The sequence below is a fragment of the Echeneis naucrates genome, chromosome 7, assembly GCF_900963305.1.
Source record: "Echeneis naucrates chromosome 7, fEcheNa1.1, whole genome shotgun sequence".
Lineage (NCBI taxonomy): Eukaryota > Metazoa > Chordata > Actinopteri > Carangiformes > Echeneidae > Echeneis > Echeneis naucrates.
In genome coordinates this window covers 8,622,325-8,643,583 of record NC_042517.1, presented here as the reverse complement: position 1 = coordinate 8,643,583, position 21,259 = coordinate 8,622,325, and the positions used below count along the sequence as shown (strand labels likewise).

General features: G+C 40.8%; 1 protein-coding gene across 2 annotated transcripts; it reads right to left on the bottom strand.

Moving 5' to 3' along the window:
• Positions 1-13,488: 13,488 nt before the first annotated feature.
• Positions 13,489-20,939, bottom strand: LOC115045982 (acylamino-acid-releasing enzyme). Of its 2 annotated transcripts, none has more exons than XM_029506018.1 (22): positions 20,902-20,939; positions 20,643-20,777; positions 19,859-19,994; positions 19,507-19,582; positions 19,357-19,432; positions 19,129-19,241; positions 18,819-18,953; positions 18,524-18,615; positions 18,290-18,327; positions 18,077-18,198; positions 17,930-17,990; positions 17,209-17,303; positions 16,791-16,842; positions 16,165-16,268; positions 15,938-16,070; positions 15,771-15,854; positions 15,544-15,624; positions 14,999-15,087; positions 14,519-14,712; positions 14,319-14,421; positions 13,786-13,892; positions 13,489-13,694 (listed from the first exon to the last, which is right to left on the bottom strand). In XM_029506018.1, the coding sequence occupies exons 2-22, from the start codon at positions 20,758-20,760 to the stop codon at positions 13,595-13,597; spliced, it is 2,109 nt and encodes a 702-aa protein (XP_029361878.1). In that variant the 5' UTR covers positions 20,761-20,777; positions 20,902-20,939; the 3' UTR covers positions 13,489-13,594. The 2 variants fall into 2 exon arrangements, with proteins under 2 accessions (XP_029361878.1, XP_029361879.1); XM_029506019.1 differs by having other exon boundaries at positions 20,643-20,774; positions 20,902-20,933.
• Between the last annotated feature and the right edge of the window lie 320 nt (positions 20,940-21,259).

Genomic DNA, 21,259 nt, shown 5'->3' with positions numbered 1-21,259 from the left:
CTGCCTTTATGAGACCCCCTTATCTTCACAGAGCTTAGATCAACCAGTCAGCTGCTGCTGGATGAGTCCCCAACCTTTTTAATGGCCCGCCACCCCAAATCACCTCTGCCCCAGTTAGCCACCTTTTTAAATCACGATTAAAACTCACCTCTTCTCTCTCACCTTCACTGCAAGTTGAAAATGCCATTATTCCAACATTTTATTATTTTATGATTTAATTTATTTAGTCATTCATTTATTTCCATGATTTTCCCGTTACTGTCCTCGTGGTGTTTTCTGTCTTGCTGCCTGCTTGTTGTGCCTTTTACTTTGCAAAGCACTTTTGTCACTTTTGCTGATTATAGATGTGCTATATAAACAAAGTTTGACTTGACTTTCCTTTATATGTTCCTTATAAGCATATCCGAAGGACAGATGCACATTTTTCACGGTAATACTCAAATATTTTCATTTTTTCTTCAGTCTCAAGCAGGAGCACAGGCTCTTATACTCATTTATAACGTTGCATTGAATACCACGGTCTGAGAAATACAGAAATGACACTGGTGTGGATTAATCCAAATAAAGCTCCCTTACTGCTTTTGGATCGAATCGATGAAAAGCTGAAGCAGAAGGTAAACAGATGTGCCACGCATTTTATAACACATATTTAACCAATAAATGAGGGTGAAATAACATTGTAAACAGGACAAATAGGACGTTGAATGACACAAAGAATTTGAGCTGACTGACATTTCTCCACTATGCTTCCCGGTGCAAGACTGCATTAATCTGTCCTGTATCAATATTTATGTCTCATTATAGCCGGGACTCTGAGTTGTGCTGCCAGGTGGAACCGGTGAGCATCTTGCAGGAGAAATGGGAGACTACCTCCATCTGTGAAACAAATAAGCATCAAACACAACCATATGTCCACTGGAAGGATTTTTTTTTCTACTGACTATTTATATTTTTGTGCACCACAGTCATTTAGCAACGTGAATTCATGTGCCACAGCTGCTGTTTTGCACTGAGGCAGTTTATTTAATGACAACTCATAAAAATAACACAATTCTATGTCTTTCTAAGACTCTGAATCCTCATGTAAGGACTTTTTGGGTTCTGTTTGCCACTTAAATTTCCTTAATGGCAATCCCTAAGTGTCATTTGTGGATACTGGTGTGTGTCACCTTGTGGTCACCAAAACACATTACAATTATCTGTGTACAAATTAAATGGCCAATAAATCCCACCAACTTGTATACCAATTCAAAGATTGGGTCTCGGGAGGTTAAAAGAAAGTTTCTAAATCCTATGGCTCGGATATTTATCACTTGGTGGATTGCAAAACTCATCTTCATCTTCCATGACCATCATTAGTTTTGCGCAAATAAAGCAGTTGTCCAGTCAGTACTTAGATGCATGTGTGTGGGTGCCCCTAGACAGCACAGTCTCATGAGCGTGCTTTGGTGCTGAGGATTTGGTTTGCCAAGCGAGACGGGCACCTTCGTTGTATCCCCAGACAGATGAAACTCAGGACAAAATGCTGATGGCTGATGACTCCCTCTGCCAGCTGGCAGGGGCCCATCACAACCTCTACACACTGAGGAAAAACGTGTCACAACCCTGCTCTGTAAAGATAATTTAAAATAATTTTGCTGACCTTTTATCTTGTTCACCAACTGGGTTTAAATACATTAAAGTCTCAAAAGCCAACGATCCCTTGAAGCATAACACAAAGGTGATATTTTAAGTTGACATGATCTTTAAACTTAACAGTGCTTACCAGAGATGATTCTCCCCTCTTTCTGGATGTTCCACAAGCTTTCCTCTCTTGTTACCCTTCAGACAAAACACCAGCTTTAAACAAGAGGCACAATTGTTTCAAAATTTGGTGCAAATGTGTTTAAGACATTTGTGCTCCAGAGGAATAAAATGCATTGAACTATAAACGTTTCTGGAGGTTTTCTCTTTGCTCAGAACAAACATTGATAATGTTCCCCTTGAATTATGGTGTTTTCACTTATAAAAGAGTTTTTACTGATAGCATTTGAAAATGTAATGCAAGTTAAAAAATTTGAAGAAGCGTAACCATTTAAAAAATAGATTGGAGTCCAACTACAACTACAACTCTGCAAATTCTTTCTTCAAAACATAAATATTATCTTTGTCTCTCTGACACATATTAGATTGGATTTGCCATGTCAGCTTTTCCATGGAGCCCCTTTTCAAAGAAAACAATAAAGATAATTGCAAAAGATGAAGGGATTAGGAATGTATGCAGATAATGTCAGTGCTTATTTAACACTGGATACTACACTTTTTCAGGGCAGCCTGGGAGAAAAGACCAGTTTTTCTTGACACATTTAATTTAAAACTAAAATGTCAAACTAATTTTGCTCAAGAGAGGAATTCAGGGAATCATTACAGTCATTAAGCTAAATTTCCGCACCAAATGTCGTGTCAATCCATCAACTAGTTAAGCACACTGATGGGCCTTACCTTAGAAAGTAAGTAGAAAAACTAGACACAGAAAGTTACAATTCCAGGAATCGTATAAGGAAGAAAAAGTTTCTACTTTATTTCTGCTTTTTGAATCCAGAAGTTGGGGATATTAAATATTTAGTGTGTCTCAAGTCAGCAATTCTCAAGTTGTGTTGAGAAGTGTGGGTTTGAATGAGTTGTGGATCAATATTTGAGTTAATGCCACGAATGTGTTTGCAGGTTTGGTATGAAGTGCATCACACCTTGCAAAACAAACTTATCTGTATTGCACCTTGCTAACATGGCTGTGAGTGTGAATATGCTCAGGTGAATTTTAAAACAAGTGACTGTGCAGTGTGTATGTCAGTATATTTGTACCAGTCGAGTGTGTCCAGGTTCTGTACTCTGCAGAGTGTTTGTGTACTTTTTTGCATGACTCAGCTTTTTGAGTAATCCAGAGATCAAAGCGCGGCGAGCTGGATGAACCCTGCGGTGAAGTTTAGGCAGCTGATAAATAAACATGAGTTGGGACATTTATGCAATGTACACATTCACACATCCCTTTATGAACAGCAGACAATACACAAACACCACTCTCACTCCTGATGAATTTTAACATAGATGCAGAGGGATGAACAGTAACGCACCCATATATGCATACATTGTGGAGGGGCAGCACTGAAAGTACATTCAGTCACACTTGGTGCAATCCTCAATAAAAGGTTGCACAAAGTAAACTGTACACACAGAATAGGAATGTGATCCTGTGTGAGTCTGTATGTGCATGTGTCTGCGTTAGAGAGTGTGAGAGTGTTTCATTACGTGGGACTCAAGTTCTGCCTATTTGTTTTTGTGCAGAGAGGGGCGATAGGGTAATCCTGCATTTATGAAGGACACACACAGACCTGCACACATACACAATGTCCTAATACATACTCCATATCTGAAACACCTGCATACAAAATCCGAGTTGAAGATACACTGACACAAACAGACACACACACACACAGTGCATGAGGAAGTGAACACACATTCATGTAAACCGCACTCTATCTCTGCTCCACCCCATAAAGAATCAGAAGCCTTTGGCAAACACCCCACTAATGAATGAAGCGTTATTGACTTTAGCAGCAAACAGCTGACTGATCTCCAGCCAGACCAAACAAAAGACATATTACAGTACAGAGGAGAAAAAAAATTCAGATCTGTTATTGTAAACCATGTTTAGCATGTTAAGCACAGTGCTTCATTTCCCAGATCACTTTTTTTCAATAATTTGTTGGACACAAAAATATAAATACATTACATACCCAGTATGTTGGTATTCATTAAAAAAAACACACACACACACAAAGGAAACGCCGAATTATGAGGAGTATCCTTTGCATTTGGAAATGATTCTTACAAAGGTCTGAAACTTTTGAGAAAAAAATTGTATCTTTCTAAATTAGAGACGTTACATAAATATGTCAAATTTCCTGCTTCATTTCACCTATAAGGCAATTGCTTAAATACAGAAACGATATAGTTGCGAAAAATAAAACACAATCTGCAGCTAACGCTGGCTCATATGAGTTTGTTGGGTCCACATCCATGATCCTTGATAAAATAAAGGAACTGGGTTACACAAAAGAAGGTAGTTCTTGTAACACATTGTCTCAAATCCAAAGTGCTGGATAATTTGTGACCAAATTTTAATCCCTTTTCACAGCTCAACATAAATCATTTCAGCTCTTTCTGTCAGTGGGTCACAGTCTCACCATTAACCTTTTGACTAATGCACATCTGTAAAGCTGCTTCCCACCACAGGGCAGGTAATCCACCCGAGAAAACATACACCTTCTACAGGGCTTTTCTGGCTTTTCCCTGTCAGCCATCTACCTGGAGATTTAATGACAGAGTAGTATGAATAAAGTGAAGAATAATAAAAGTGTCAATGGGGGATTTTACATAATAATGTTCATATGAACAGACAGCAGAGTGGATTGTCCCACTGATGCTCTTCCAATAGATGTCCAACAAAACCACAGAAGTCGCATCAGTCATATTAGCGTCAGCTGTGGTAGCGGTTGCTGCGTTTCAGTTGTGTGACACTGTAGAATTTGCAGTGGTTTTCCTTTCTTTGGTATTATTTTGTAGTATATCTAGAAGCTTAAGTTTTCAGTATGGACATGCTCCTTAACCGCTGCTGATACGGTTAAACCTAATGACAGAAACCATTCGACACAGGTGGGGCCTCTGCTCATTTGCTGTTTGCTGCAGACTATAAATCGGTGTCTGACAATGAGAATAGATTTGTGATAGACGCCAATATTTGTCAGCACAATGGACATAAGTATAAAATTAGTGGAACTCAGTTACTACTGGTCCAGCCTCTCCATTAGTTTTCCGCCAGGACTCAGACAGCGTCATTGTCTAACACCTTTAGCAATAGTCAGTTGCTTGCAGAACATTTATTACATCAGCAACCTGCCATATTATCACGGAAGGATTTCATTTCCTGATTAATAACACCCTCATTAGGGTTTCATTTCATGTTTTATATTTCTTATTTTAACAGGTTTTTCATCATTGAGGCATTTTTTGTGTTTGCATCAGCGTTTGTGCGCCTGTCTACACATGTATGCAGAGTGTGTGTTTGTATTAATAATGCATGCAGTAGAGTGTTTTGTAATATATGGAGATGCATAATTCATTGATAAGAGACGGGATGCTCTTTCATTAGTCAAACGAGTTGGAGTCACCTATCATTACACTGTTCAGTGATTCATACACACTGTGTGTGTGTGTGTGTGCGTGTGTGCGTTGAAGTTTGTCTCTAACAATGAATTGGATATTAAAAATAAAATATATATCAGTGTGTTTCAGCTGTGGTTAGGACTGTTCAGCAGCTTTCTGTTTTAATGGCTTTTATCTACATACTGAGGAGCATTCATTTCCACTTATCAAATGAAATAATTGATTCTCTCTCAGATTATGTGACACCAGAGATGTCAAGTTCCAAACCACACAGTCCAATCTAAAACCTTAAACCTAACGCTAAAAATATAAAACTACACAGCAAAATCACTGGAGTCAAACTCCCGGTGTTAGGCCATTTTCAGTGATGCGTTGATGTTGTGGTGTTGACTCTGATTCAATGGACTCCGTGCCGCTGAGAAAACGTATCCATGGGAACGGTATCCAACACATCCGGGCACTTGGAGAGGTACACTTCCGCTGGAAATCTGAACGACGGCCATTTCCTTCTTCGCGCAGCGAGAAGTTACCACGCAGGTGACAGGTGAGCTTCAAGCCGATAGGAATCACCGTTTGATTGATGTTTTTCAAAGAGTGTGTTCGTGTTGGCTCCATATTTCAAATACAGGAAAATGGCGATGTTATTCTTGTCTTAACAAACGACTCGCAGCCGCCGTACATGTGCCTGCCACTCATGTTTCATGCTAACGTTAGCGCGTGGTTAGTCTCAGTGTTAGTCGGTAAATAAACGGTAACGTAAACTAGTGTAGTCAGTCAAAATGGTTTCCGCCGTTTAAAAAAACTACATGAGGGTGTGGAGTTAACAGCCAACAGCGGCAGCATAAACACCGGCCGGTTAAAGAAACAAAAACAATCGTTCTGATTTAATTTTCTACAATTCCTATGATTGTCTTTTATTTCAAAGATTAAGTTAGCACCGACGCACACGTTACTCTTTTGCGTATGCAGTTGGCGTTGTCTGTTTTCATTTGTAGCACCAACAATGTTCTCAGCTTTCAGGTCAGTGAAGTTGGAGTGAAAATGTCAGGTTAAAACTTAATGCAATGTTCATGTAACAGCATAAATTAAATTAATATCCCTCAAGATCAGCTAGGGGTGGTTTTAGTAGCCAAAAGTTGTACTCAAGTAATTTCCCATAGTTTTGAAATGAAACAAAATTATGCTATACATTAGTTTTTTCTTTCTACAGAGTGAGACAGTTACATGGTAGCTCTCGTTACTCCTGCACATCCTGCCACTTCATTCCTCTACAAACCGAAGAAAAAAAGATCCGTGCAGCTAGGCCATCAGTAAGTTTCCTTGTTAATGGAAAATTAATATTTTTGAACCAGTGGTCCATATATACTCTATCAGCAGCACAGTAAATGCTAGTTAAGTATACATTTTGCATTAGTGTTACTGGTCATAACATAACTGGTCAATAACATTATAATGTTGAATAAAAACAAACTAGTTTGTAATATTGGTGTCACAATTTTACACTATTAGAGTTTGAAGTAACACTGTTGCTGTTCTAATTAATTCAAACGTATCCATCAGAGTTTAAGTAACACTGTTAAAAGTGTTTAACTCTGAACTAGTTGTTCCCATATGAACACTCATTGTTAATTTTAACTCTGACGGAGTGAAATTAGTGATTTCAAATTTACAGTGTAGTAGTCATTTCATTCATTCATTCGTCATTTGCACTGAGAGCTGCTATGCTAACTAGCTAGACAATATTTCCCCATCTACCCTGAACACGTGGTGCTGCTCAGCAGACATATAGTCATTTCTTTTCTTGTCAGACTCACATCCTTCTGGCCCACATTCTGTAGTAGAGAAAATGTTCAACTGGCCCCTTTGATAGAAATGTAACAGATTTACAGGGAAATTTAAAGGCGAGCGAGTTGAGTTAAACACCAAATTTTCTGAAAGAAAAAGAATCCAACACTTTTTAATTTTTGATGTGGTATAAGAAGCATTTTCTTTTGAAGTGTTAGTTCATTTATATTATCAGGGATCATGGATGGCTGTCAGGTTTTGAATTTTAGCTAACTTTCATATCTTAATTACATGTTGTCAAACAAACTTATATTAGCCAGCATTAGCTGCAGATTGTGTTAAAAAGTTAAGTTAAAAAGTTTGTAAATGTTCAGGTTCTGTATTTGATCAGCTGCCTTCGAGATGAAAAGAAGCAGCCAGCGGTACAATAAGAGCAGCATTATCTGCACATCTGCAGCCAGGGAGTTTTTATGAGTATGAGGACATGTTTATTAGCTTTCAGTAGTTTTACCAGATGGCAAAAGAAAGATAACTTTAAGAAAGGTCAGCTGCATGTTGAGACACTGAAGAGGTGTAGATTGAAAGACAAGCAGAGACGGTGTTTAACTATTTAAATTATGAGCATCAGGTCAATGTTGGGTGGAAATTACAGTCAGTCATAATATTTCGGAATACAGCGATGGAGAGATAATGCAGGGCCAAAATGTTAACACCTTTTTAAACAGTTTAGACAAAGTGAAGGTTTCCTCTGTTACTGGCCTGAGATTTTACAACAATGGAGGGTCCAATCCGTCTGACTTGATTCCATTCTCTTTTGACTAATAGGGGAGCCTAAAAGTGTAGATTTTTTTTCTTTTTTTTTTGCCCTCCTCATTTTTACAACGTTACAGGTGTGACAAGGTGGCAAATATATATACACACATACATACATACACACACTCTGTGGAAGGTGTGCTGAACTGAATGAATTTAAGTCATAACTGTTGCCAGAGAAGACAGATATATGACAACCAATGGTATTAAATTCACAGCTTCAATATTTCTGTTAAACAGGGAGTATTTAGAGGTTAAAAGAGGTTAACAAATCTCTTTTCCAGACATTGGTGGTTTTCATCCCATTTTGATGGTAGTGGGAGCTAATCAAGAGTACTGTATTATCAAAAATAATTTAATACAATGGTGTGAACAAATCCTTGTGTAAATTGTATAAAATCACTGATGTACCCTTTTCAGTTACTCACTGAACTATGGTTAACCTCTTCCATCATTTGCCAATCCTATGATTCAAATTAGATGAAGGCCCTTATAAACTCTTCTGTCCCATATCAGAAAATTTAGGCGAAGGAGTGTTGCACATGAACAAAAAAACCCCCTCTTTCCTATCACATATTCTGTATCCAGCAGTTGATCTACACTGGCATCACAAGAGCAACAAACATGAGTTCAGGAGATGTGAGTATATCATAGCCAAACGAGAGGTTTGCAGCTGCCTTGTCCTTCTTTGGTGTAAGTTGCTCTCCAGAGACGAGCTAAAAGTCTAAACAGCAGCCAGGCAACCCACCCCTTCTCCAGCTCCCCCCCAAATCCTGCATGGCTCTGATACAAAAGTAGCTTAGAGCACAGCATGGGAATAAGGAGACAGATAAATGTGACAAAAGAAAGATGGAGACAAGCCAAATGAATGGAGGAGGTGAGATCAAAGAGGTTTGTGTATGTGTTCAGACAGCTCCCACCTCTCTGGCCAACAAGGCCAGAGAGGGACTATTCCCATCATCTGTGCTACTGTGGACTTCTGTGGTAGTACAGGAGGTGGTACAGCTCAGGAATTAATATAAACAGGATTAATTAGTGTTCTCTTTACCGCAAACAAAAAATGTTTAATATAATATAAACAAATCCACATTTTGTGGAAATTTTAACTAGATTTGGGGGCAATCAGCAACACAAAAAAAGATTTCATAAAATTAAAAGAGAACCAGTCAAACCTCAAATGGAAGAAAACAATGTGAAAAGCAGGGTGGAAAGCTTTCATGCATGTTGAGTTTAGCATTTGTTCCTGTCAGGAGAAAAGCTAATCTGTTCTTGATTCGCCCAAATTCATGAAACATGTTCATTTATATTGATTTAACTAAATAGACTTTTTTCCATTTGTACATTTTCAGACTTGTACTTGGACTCAATTTTTTTTATTTGCTCGAGCATGCATATACCAACACTTCCCCAGGACCTGAAAGGAAATACAAACCACGCCCAAAAGCCTTTATAGCATCCTCATAACCCCTCACCAACTCCACCTTCCTCACACATAGACAATAGCTCCTCCTGTTATAGGCGCCAAAGTCATCGCAGTCCCAGCCAGCTGTGTTGTAAAACCAAGTGAATCCCCTCAACCAACGCACAGCTCTGTGGTGATTCATTAGCATTTACCAAAGCTCAAGGCAGAGAGAGATTTCCCAAAAGAAAAGCAATAAAGGTGCAGGGATGCTGATGGGTTGGGACTGGAAAGGGAGAAAATAAGAAGAGGGCACGCACCGTTCAAACAATCTCCAGCTGTTAAAGGGTGAATTAGACTGACATTGTAAAAGGAAGCTTCCCCCAGTTAAGGCCTGACTTCACAGGCTTGTGAACAAATACTCTGTGGAAATACAAGACAAAGAAAATAAGAGATGCAAAGAAGATAGTTGAGAGGCAGTAGATAAAAATCTAATAAGGAATGATTATCAATGAGAGAGTTTACTGAATGATGTGGAGTCTGACTAGTTGAAAAATAAATAAAAAACATGCATGAAATAAACCAGTATCCACAGGTGAAAGTCATGGCCTAACGATTTGGATGAGATGTTGCTTTTTTTTAAGGCCATCCAAAGCCACCTGCCCCTACTCTCTAAATTCGATCTCAAAAGAATAATATATTCACTTCTCTACTTTCACCTCTCCACACAAACCATAACATGGCATTTTTACACCTTAACAAACAAAATATAATGTGTGATAATATGCAAGGTTTTGGTGATTCCATGGGGGCCATGGTTGGAATTTGCAAAATACTGCAATAAATATGATAGTCACATAGTTGTGTTCACTTTAGACAACACTTATCTTCAGAAAAGATGCCTATAAATGCAAAATCCAGAAGAAAAATCTCTCACTGTTAATGTTTAGAAACTACACCAAAGTACCAAGGCTGTCAACATGGATTGGTAAGTCACTCAGTTTTGGTGTTAGTGACCAGCCTTTTCTTTTTTATTTCCTGAGAACTGAGCTTCTAGCTTTTGGTATGCATGGTGGTTTTGAAACTACACTCATCACTGTTATGTAGTTCTGTGACCACAAGTGTCCATGAATGAGGCTAACCCTTTGAAGTTAACCAAGTACAATTGCACAGAACCCAAAATGTAATATAATGTAATGATGGCACAGGGCTGTAGGAAGGTAGGTGTTCCACTCTGCTCCCCTGCTCTCCCAGTATTTTTCCATTCACCCCACTGCTGATCCACGCTGCCTGCCGGCCACACCCACCCCATCAGCTCTGGTTCACCTGTTGCTCCCAGCTGCACACCATCATTAATCAGCCAGCCAGTACTTAAACAGCCTCAGTCCATTCACACACTGCTGGGCTGTTTTTTTTGTGCAAAAGCTTCCAGGATTCCTTATCTGCCTGACCTCCAGGTGCTGACCCTGCCACCCTCTGACCTGCCTGCATAGCCTGCCTCCTGGCAAACTTGCCAGTCTCTTGTCCCTGACCATGAGTTTTACCTCTGCATCTCTGGTTTCTGTCTGCCTGAGGCTGTGTGGTGTCCTCTTGCGTTGACACTTCAGCTTGCTTGGCTTCCACCCACCTCCTGTTTGTCCCTTATCAGCTTCAACGGCCTGCTCTTCAGGTTCTGGTTTTTGCCAAGTTAACCTCATCACCTGTAAACTGGACTGTTTGGGCTCTGGCGAAATAGGTCCTTCAGCAGGGCAAGAAACTCTGGTACAGTATATGAATATGTATCATTACCAAGCATTGCTCTGTGCATGTATGCTGGAGTTACAACAAGGGAACTAAAAGGTAAAATAAATTACTTGGGTATTTACCAACCTATTTAATGTTGCAAAATAAAATGTGCCTGTCTTTACCCCTTCTAAACCAGACCTCATTTCAACCATCCAACCAAAATCCCAGGAAGGGGAAAAACTGGCAATGCGAAAATATGAACTAATTTCCCAGCATGCATGTGTTGCATGTTCAATGGCCTTACCTCTAGCATCATCCTTTGGCCACAATGTAATATTGTTATTGTAAGAGAGAATATGCCAAATATATTGAGGACAGTCAGAAGAAATAAAAGAATCTTTCCCTCATAATTTTGCAGCAAATGAAACTGACGTGTCTTCCCCAGATGTGTTCTGTTCATCTCGTATCCATAAATCAAGGCTGTACCATGATTTACTTTGTCTGCAGCCAGCTGGGGAGGGAAAGCACCATATCAAACTAACTCCAAAAGGCTCTTTGTCTCCCAGTGTTAGAAAACACACTTGCAGTCTTTCTGTCCTTTTGTCTGTCTACCTCCTACATTCAGAAAGAGTCTTTCCCTGTCTTCAGTTTTCAACAATGCTTCATCTCTGTGCCCCGGCCCACACACCAGAATGCCACAGAAGGACATCATGAACTTCTCGCTCTATCTCTTTCAGTCTGGAACAACCCGCTTGCTGCTGTCTCACTCCTCTTTTCTTTATCTATCACTTCCTCATCCACAAAATCTCCATCCACTTCTCAAATTTGGTGACCTCACCCAACACCCACATCACAATGGCTTCGTAAGGCAGCAGCTGCAGTCAAGGCCACAAAGCAAAGTTGGTGGAGAGAACAATTAACACCGACACAGTGTCTGGAAACGCCAGACTGAGACTGAAGTGGTTTGAAATCTTCCAGAAGTTTCCTTGCAACAGCTTCTCATTTTGGACATTCAATCTTTCAAAATCTGCATCTGTGAATTACATTAGTTGCCAACGTGTGGTGAGGGAAAGCCCACTTGTGTAGTCTGGGAAATAAAACTGCTTGGACTTTGCAAGGCCACCAAAGTACTCCTTCAGTAAGTACTTAAGTATTTCTTCAGCAACCTTCTCTGTCACCTCTTCAGTCACCACAGCCCTGCCCACTTGTTTTTTTTTTTTTTTTTTTTGGTGGTTTCTCTGACAAGGACTCAGAGACTTTCCAAAACTTAAGATGCATCCTACAGTGCAGAAGTCTGATATTCGCATGAACACAGTTCTTTGACTATTTTTTTAAATCCATTTCATATTACTCAGCAAATGATTTAATATTTATTTAGATTTTTTTTACTTAATTGGCAATTGTATTGGTTTATTAATGAAGCTCAGGAGTGGATAGAGATTTATATTTATTCTACTTATCTGCTTTTGTTAGTACAATGCACAATGATCAAGTCTCAAAATATAACATTTAAAGTAATATAAATCATGTAACCACACTGCCATCCAGTGACCATGGACAGACCCCTGCAGAGTGAGGTTTAGGGCTTTTTGTACCCTTTATTGCATGACAGAATCTTGTGATTTTTATTTGTTTATCAGTTTTTATTGCTGATCTATTATTGAGACTGAGAGTGAACTCTTCCTGGATATGCCTCCAGATGTACTTTACTGTGATTATTGTGATTCTAACAGTTTATTTTCTGTCACTCTATAATGCAGTCCATTTATGTTTGGTGTCATTTATGATTGACCACTTTGAAAAGTTGATGTGATTCAACTTCTTCTTTCTCTGATTGTCTATAGATACACTACCATTCTGGCCAGCAACTGAATTTTCCACAGACCAATAATAAAGATGAGGTAAGGAAGTGCAAGTAATCTGGCCAACGGAGGGCCAAACTGAGGTAAAGAGACAGAAGTAGACTGTTTTGCTGGATTATGTCCTTAAATTTTAATTTTGTGTAAAGATCAGTATTACAGTGGATGGGTTTTTTATTATTTTCAGGCTACACCAGATGGTGGTTGAGGCTCCAAGATTAGGTTTCAGTGGGTTTGGTTGGTTGGCGTAGTGGGTCTATGTGGTTAGATGCCTTCAGATGCCTTCAGATGCCTTCAGATGGGACATTTTGAAATGTTTAAATCGTGCCTTAGTTTGTTTTGTTTTTTTTCTTTTTGAAAGTTTGAATATAAGTCAGCATTAAGAGTCAAGCTTTAATGACTGTTTGATGCTTTTGCTTAGTAACCATAACATGACTAAATGTTGTATTTACATGTACACAAAAGGAGACGCTTAACAGGCAGAGACTGCCATCTCCTGGAATCTGTGCAAGTTACATGTGCTGTATGAGGCACTTTTTTGTTCGTTTGAACTGTCTGACTAGTATTTTAGAAAAATGTCATACAATTGTGAGGAGGAACCCATTTCAAAGTTGTGATCTCTTCAGGTGTGTGCAGAGGGAGCAGATGGCATTCAGCTATGTAGTACTGAGCCTAATCTATCAATACAGGTTTTTGAGACTTTATTACATGCTTTGATGTGTACATTTTACAAAAGGAAATACATGGTGACATGAAATTTTGGTATTTTGTAAAAAAAAAAAAAAAAAAAAGATCTGAGGTGTATTTGTGTTCAGAGGTGCTGGAACAGCCACAGCACTGTGTTGAGAAAGCAGTTGGCCTGTGTGTCCACTCTTGACAGTGAATGTCCGTCTTCTGCAAACCACAACAGCCTAAAAGGACAAACAGAACAGGCTGAGACAAAAAAGAGATGTTTGTCTTTTTGTGTTTTACCATACAGGAAGTTTGAATGCTATGTTGTACCTCACTGGTGAGGCTCGGCTCTTCAGTGCTTTATAGAGCTCCAGACCTTGGTGAGGAGACACTCGCCTGTCTTTGCCCCCCAGCATCAGCAGCACTGGAGCTTTGATCTACACACAAAGACAGATTCTTCAGCATCCATATTAACGTGTACGTGACAAAAACGTGTCTTTACAGCTGCTGTTAACAGCTGTTAACAGCTTCATTAAAAAAAAAAAAACAACTGGATGTTCCTGTGGGTTTCCACTGGATGAATTGTAATTCAGTCCAACAATCAGCTCAAAATATATATAAAAAAAACATTTTGGTAATGGATATTATTATGACTTTTCCTTACATCAGAAATACAGCACAGATGGCTGATAAAACAAGAAGAATTGCATCAGTGACATCAGCTTTAAGAGTTTGGGGCTTCATGAGCTTTGCAAGAGTATGAAAGCTGCTAGTTGAGCTTTAGATTTCAACAACTTTTTAAAATACAGAATAGAGTTCTGACCTGAACTCTAAAGATGTGTTAGTGCGTGCTTGTGTCCGACCTGAGCCGCATGTGTGATGGGTGACTTCTCTAACATAGCAGCCAGCGCTTCACTTGTAGGTATCTGGTCATATGAGTACTGAAAACCCACACTGGTGTAGCGCCTTTAGTTGTGGAGAGAAAAGGAATGAAGCTATGGAGTGATCTGAATGATGAACAGCTATCTTTTTTATATGCACGGTTCTTGTGTATGTGTCTCACCAGTCCACGATGTCACTGGTTCCCAATAAAGTAGCAGCATTAATGACGGGGTTCCTGGCTGCACATACTCTGTAGAAATCTGGATACTGACCAACCAGATGACAGGATAGGAAGCCCCCATGAGAACCCCCAAGCACAGCCAAGCGTTTGGGGTCAAGGGTCAGGTCATTCTGCAGTGCAGTAAGCACAGCCGTCTGAGGAAAACAAGGAATCACTGAGAAAAAGAGTCTCCAGAGTGACACAGTGCCATTTATGGAGTAACACAGGGCTAACTGTCTGACCGCTATATGTGTTTTTCTTCCTTTCCAAATCACATGCAGGTTTCCATAAGTGCTGACTGTTGGTTGTCAAACAGCAGACTAACTTAAATCCCCAGTCCCATCGAGCTGGCCTCTTATCCTGCTTTTGGTTGCTTTTACTCAGCAGTTTATTGTAATCCTTTATATGCAGGACTGGATCAAAAAAAGGAAAAGGCCATACCTGCACATCTTTTACATCCTGACTTCCAATCTGACCAATCAAAGACAAAATGCTGTCCTGACCAAATCCTGTGGATCCCCGGTAGTTCACTGGATCACGAGAGAGGCAAAGAGAAAAAGGAAAGGCAGCAAAATCAAAAACAGATACTGTAAATTCAAGAGGTTCAATCTTGTTTTTACACAAAGACTGATTGATTTTAACCATTTTTCATTCAGCTTTTATTTCCTCTCATTGAGCTGAGAAAATGTTTCCAGCAGTTGAAAGTGATAAAAAGTTACAAAGCTTGAAAAAAATTAAACACGCTAGCATTTGTTCTCCAAATATTTTTTTAAACTACACACTATAAAGAAGCATATTTAGTCCCTTTAAAAAAAAAAAAAAAAAATTTTTTAGAACTAGTTTTCTCAGGCAGCTGTTTTCCCCCGTCTGTTAAACCTGTCTCCTAGCTGAAGCCCAAAGACGGCTACTCTTATCCTACTCTCAGAAAATAAATTGATCACAAAGTTTTCCAGACTGTTGATCTAAGCAAAATAAAGGCGCCTCACCCATGAGCACAGCAAAGCCCAGTTTAGCCAGTCCAGCTGTGGTGCAGTTCCACTCTGCAGGAAACTGAGAGTGTGGGCCCCCTGGGGAACAACCAAACATAAAAGCAGGAAAAAAGAACACAACATACATAAAAAATATATAATATAAATATTTTATATATAGAAAAAATTATTTTGATTTTACCTTCTAAGCTGACATGCAAAAATCACATTAAGTATATACAAACCATGGATGAAGACGACCAAAGGTATCCTGCCTTCACTGAGCGCAGGAGATGGTTTAACCAGAACAGCACCAAAGTCTAAACCAGCTGAGACACAGGCAGAAAGAGAGAACGAGATTAAGCTTAGCACCAGAGTGAGTTTTTTCTTGATGGAGTGACTAAAAGCTCACAGTATTGTGTGTTGTCTTGCCCAGGTGGAGGTGTGACATCTAGAACTGTCCAGTGAAAGTCAAAGGTCATGACAGGCTCCTGTAGAGTTTGCCAGGTCAGAGCTTCACCTGCTGAAGGCAGAAAACCCACCCTCTGCACACACACAGACACACACACCACGTGTAAATCTTGTGGTTCAATGGGATGAAGAGTGTACATCTGTGTGCGGATGTGTGTGTTGTCTGACCAGAGTGGGTGGTGTGTTGGGGCTGGAGCAGCAAACCACCATCAGGTCCCTTTGGACTGTCAGTAACTTCCAGCTGCCATAAACTTTGGAAAGATCTGAGGGACCTGGAGGCAGAAACAGCGATGAAGAGAAGATGAAACACAAGAAAAATTGTGCAAGGAAACGTCTTGAAAGGTTTTTAAATCATGTTGGTTCCACAAGCATGGATGGTACTGTGTCAAGCCCCCGTATATCCAAATCACAGACTACTTTTGACTTTTACTGTGAAATTTCCCCACAGGACACCAAGTCTGCACGTCTTATCGTACCTTCCGGTTCAATCTTGTGCTCTTGATGAGGGTGAAAAGATGGAGGAGGAGGAGGAGGAAGGTCAGAGTCAGAAGGAAGATGAGGTACTGGAACAAAAGGAGAAGGGGGAGGTGGAGGAAGAGGGGAAAGGGGTGTAGAAGGAGGGGGAGGCAAAGCAGGAGACGGAGGGGGGTGAGGAGGCCAACAGAAGGCAGGAGGAGGGGGAAGCAGAGGAGAGAGGGGAGACGGGGGAGGAGGGAAAAGAAGAGACGGAGATGTGGACAGAAGAGAGAAAGAATGAGGTGGAGGCGGGAGTGGAGGAGAGGATGGACTCTTACTATCAGAGAGGGAAGTGACTTTCTTTGATCTCCTGTCGACCATGAAGAGGTCCTGAGAGACAACAAGAGAGTGAAAGACTGATGGACAAGTGTGGTGAACATTTGTGCAAGAAACTTAAGTAAAATAAATACACCTCCAAGTCTACCTGCAGTACCAAACCAGTGTCTTCTGCAGCATTCCGTGTGTGTACAGATTACACAAATGACATGCAACCAACTCATCAGCGACTACAGAGACGTTGATAAGTGAATTTTTTAACTTGAGACACAGCGAGGCAAACCGCTTCAGCTTGTCTCTCATCTGTTTGCTGAGCTAAGGGTTACATACGTCAGAATGACATGGAACTTCATTAAAAGCAAAGTACAAAAAGCACATTTTTGAAAAGGTCAAACTATTCCATCACTGCAGAGCTGTTACCTTCCAGTTCCTGCGGGCGCTGCTGAACACCACCCTCTGACTGTCTGCAGACCAGCATCTGGACGGCAGAGCTTCATAAACACCTGCGAACTCCCCTGACAGACACAAAGAGACACACTCAGCTGGTTTGTTGCTTTTTTCAAGCTTCCCTTCTTTCTATCATTGAGCTTGAGTTTTAATGGAAGAAGGACCAGCTTGATAAATACTCAGAGTTGAATGAACCTCTTTGACAACCACAGCCAAAACATTAGATATTGATATATGTGGAAGGTTGCATTTTATCTGTGAAGCAATGAAAAATTTGCATGTATCTTTGAAGAAGAGCATTTGCTACGACATAAATGTGCAATAAGTTACTATACATAAATATAAATTATTAATTCTAATTCTAAAATATTCTGTTTTATTGTGAAAATCCTTCGGCTAGCCAAGTCATTGATGTAAGCAGGATGACCACAAGATTTGGAAGCTAAAGCTTCTAATGAATGCAAAATATATGAAAAGAATCAAAGAAAATGTCATTCATAAGTTGTAATTATGGCCTGAGGATGGTGCTGGGCAATAACTCACAAATGTTGTAATTGTTAGGATTCATTTTGACAATTTATTCAATGCTTGTTAAAGCTTGCTGTTGAAAACCAAGAATGTAGGTGCTAAAGGTAAAATCAGTGGGGTTCATCCTGGAGAATCAAAGCACCAGCTGTATTAGTCTGTAACCTACCAGGCTGCGGTCTGTTGACAACATCCAACAGCGTGGATGTCTTCCCGCTCTTCAGGTCCAACTGTGGAGGAAGAACATTCATTCTTTAACTCTTGATTGAACAAGGACAAAAAGACACGGACACAAAATCACACACAGCCAAAGTACCTGTTGCACACTGAGGCACTGATTGTGTGGACCAAACACTTGGCCCTGCAGGTAGATGAGCGTGGACCCGTCTGGACTGAGCCTGGGACAGGACACAGAAAGGTTGTCCCCAGACAGACACTCTGTTTTTGAGAGATGAGATGGAGCGATCAGATGAATAGTAGAGCGAGGGACTTTCATTAATTAACGAAGGGTCATAGGTGACATTCTCACCACAGTGTCCCTCAAGGTCGAGCTTGAATAACGCTGACCTGAAAATTTAAAGAAAAGAGATATGAAGAGGTAAATGGCCATTTCCACTGAATAGTTTAAAAACGTTTTCTTCCTTTTTATTTCAACATAACTGATGACAATAATTGTTCTTGCTTGTATCTGCACTAGGTTGGAGAAAAAAAAGCTTTCCAGATCAAAACTTGAAATGCTTTATATCTGATGCAGCTATAGAACCTGCGGTTGGAGCAGAATTTCAGTCCAAGTCTGAAGGGTTCGTGGTACCAACCAACAAAAACCACTGACTGACTCCCAGGAGCCCACAGAGCCTGGAGGGCAACACACACACACAAAAACTATGTAAATTACAGGAAAGTATTCAAAGCTAGCATGTGTAATAAGCCAAAAATAACTGCAACCGCATTTCAACTTTAACACAAACGCACACTGGAAAGTTGAATTTCCAAACACTTGCACACTTCACACTAAATCTAAATCAGAGGAAGTAAAAATCTCCTAAAAAAGTCCTGACCTGGCCCGGTGAGATGCCTGGTGGAACGCCCTGTAGAACGCTGACTGCGCCGTTCTGCAGATTCACCACACAAATCGCTGGGCTGCTCTTGCTGGTCAGAGCCTCTCCCCAGTCTTCACAGTACACACTCCTGTCCTGTAGCGCACACACACACACACACACACACACATACACACACACACACACACACACACACACACACAGAAAAACTGCATTTATTCTAACAAATCTTGAATGATTCTGTTGTATTTCCTGTACAAGCTGCTTGATATTCATCTCAGGAGCATACCTAGCAGGTGTGTGTGCATACCTTCCCACATGCCGATTCCCCATCATCTGTTTCTTTGGATGTGTTCCTGCTCTTCTCTGCCACATACAAGAGTTTGTTCTCACACTCTGACCACGACAGACATCCAAACTGAGCTGGAATCACACAGACAGACACACCAGTAATATTGTCATTGCTTATCACATAAACACACATTATGCGGTTTCGAAAAGAAAATTTGAATGCGAAAACACAAAGCATCCGTCTCACCATCTTCATACAGTCGTCCATGTTTGTTGAGGGCAGTCAGGTTAAGGCATTTCCTGAGGCCGTGACAGTCCCATATCTACACAGCAACAACAGTCGGTCAAAATGCTGAAACACACCAGTTACCGGTGTGTTACAGTGCACTGTTTTCACCTCAAGGAGCTGGTGGCCTCCTGTCTCCCTGATAACTGCCCTCAGGCCTCGAATGGGAGAGACTGCACTCAGTGACCTGAGGAGCAGAAGAGAAACACAAACTTAGTTAACTCAAACTGTTCAGCTGGGCTTTACGGTTTCTTTTCTGACCACACCTGACCTCACCCCCAGTCTATGAGGATCTATAGCAGCTACAACCACACACACACTGCAGCAAAGTGAGAGCTAAAACAAGTTCTTTTGCTGCTGATCAATGGCTCTTTAGTCCCAGAACTGCAGATACATTTTTGACAACTATCCAAACTGTTCTGAAATTCTTGGTGCTTTTCGCACATCTTGTTTTAAGACTCACTCTCCAGACACGGGTGCACAGGATCGTGGTGGGAGGACGGTCCGAATTCTTCTGTGGTCATTGCTGTCTGTGATCAGAGTCCACTGCTGGCTGTAGAAGACTCTGGAGCCGCGAACCAGGTTGGTCTGACTCCAGTCTGGACACAATGAATCAATTTTATGGGTTAAATAGACGAAAGCTAAATATTCTCACTTATCAACACCCTGAGAGGTCCAAGATCCGAACTCTGCCTCAGTCAGTGGTAACTATGGGTGTCCCTACCTGAACCCACGATCCAAAGCACTGCACAGTATCCAATTAACAGGCAGCTGAATGGGGATCTTGCAGAGAAACAGATGGCTTTACTCTGTAAACCTTTTCAAACCCTTTGGTCATAATCACTGGTCTCAGTAGCTGCAGCATCATAAACGACACTCTCTCTGTGGTGAGATATACATTTCTGCTGTAACCATTCAGCCCAGCTATATTTCTGTATACAATACTTTTTGTATGGTCTTGTTGTTTTTAGAACAATCACTGATTTTCATTCATGTGATGCAGACGTCAAATGCAGACTGTTACAACTGGCTGGAGTTGTGCAGTCTACGTTATGCATAAGTGTGTGTGTGTGTGTGTGTGTGTGTGTGTGTGTGTGTGTGTGTGAGTGTGAGAGAGAGAGAGAGAGAGAGAGAGAGAGAGAGAGAGAGAGAGAGAGAGAGAGAGAGAGAGAGAGGGCGTGTGTGTGTGTGTGTGTGAGAGAGAGAGAGGGCGTGTGTGTGTGTGTGTCCTCTACCCAGCAGCTCACCTGCAGTCACCGTGTAGACCCGGATGTCCTGCAGCTGCTCCTCGGTGACTCTGGCGGAAATGGGCGCCGGCAGGCCGCTGATCTCTCCGTACAGTCCGCTGATGTTAGCGGCCTCCATCGGTCCGTGTCGGTCTGCTGTGACACACACAGACACAGTCAGCCAGGACCGACACACCGCTGCTAAACTCAGCAGCTAGAGAGCTAAACCAGGAGCATAAACTCATCCACTCAGTCAGTGACTTTACGGATCAACACCCACCAACACCGGATCCTACCGACACAGCGCCTCCATGTTGGCTCATGGACGATACCACCTCGGCTCAGTTCGGAGGGGTGTAGTGGAGCGAGCCAACGCAGGGGGGCAGCAGAAGATCATCCTGTTTGTCAGCCTTGATGTCACCTTTTTTAACTTTTGTTTTAAAACTGAAAAAAAAGTCAATTTTCAATACTAAGGTTAATTCTCTCATTTCTCTTCGATTACATTCTTTGCTTACAAGTTTTTTTCTTTCACGTGGTTAAAGACAAACTTTTTTCTTATACATTTGCACATTAGGCCCACAGAGGCCTTATTACAACTATATGTATTTGGTGTGAATTGTATTATTATGAAGTCCCAA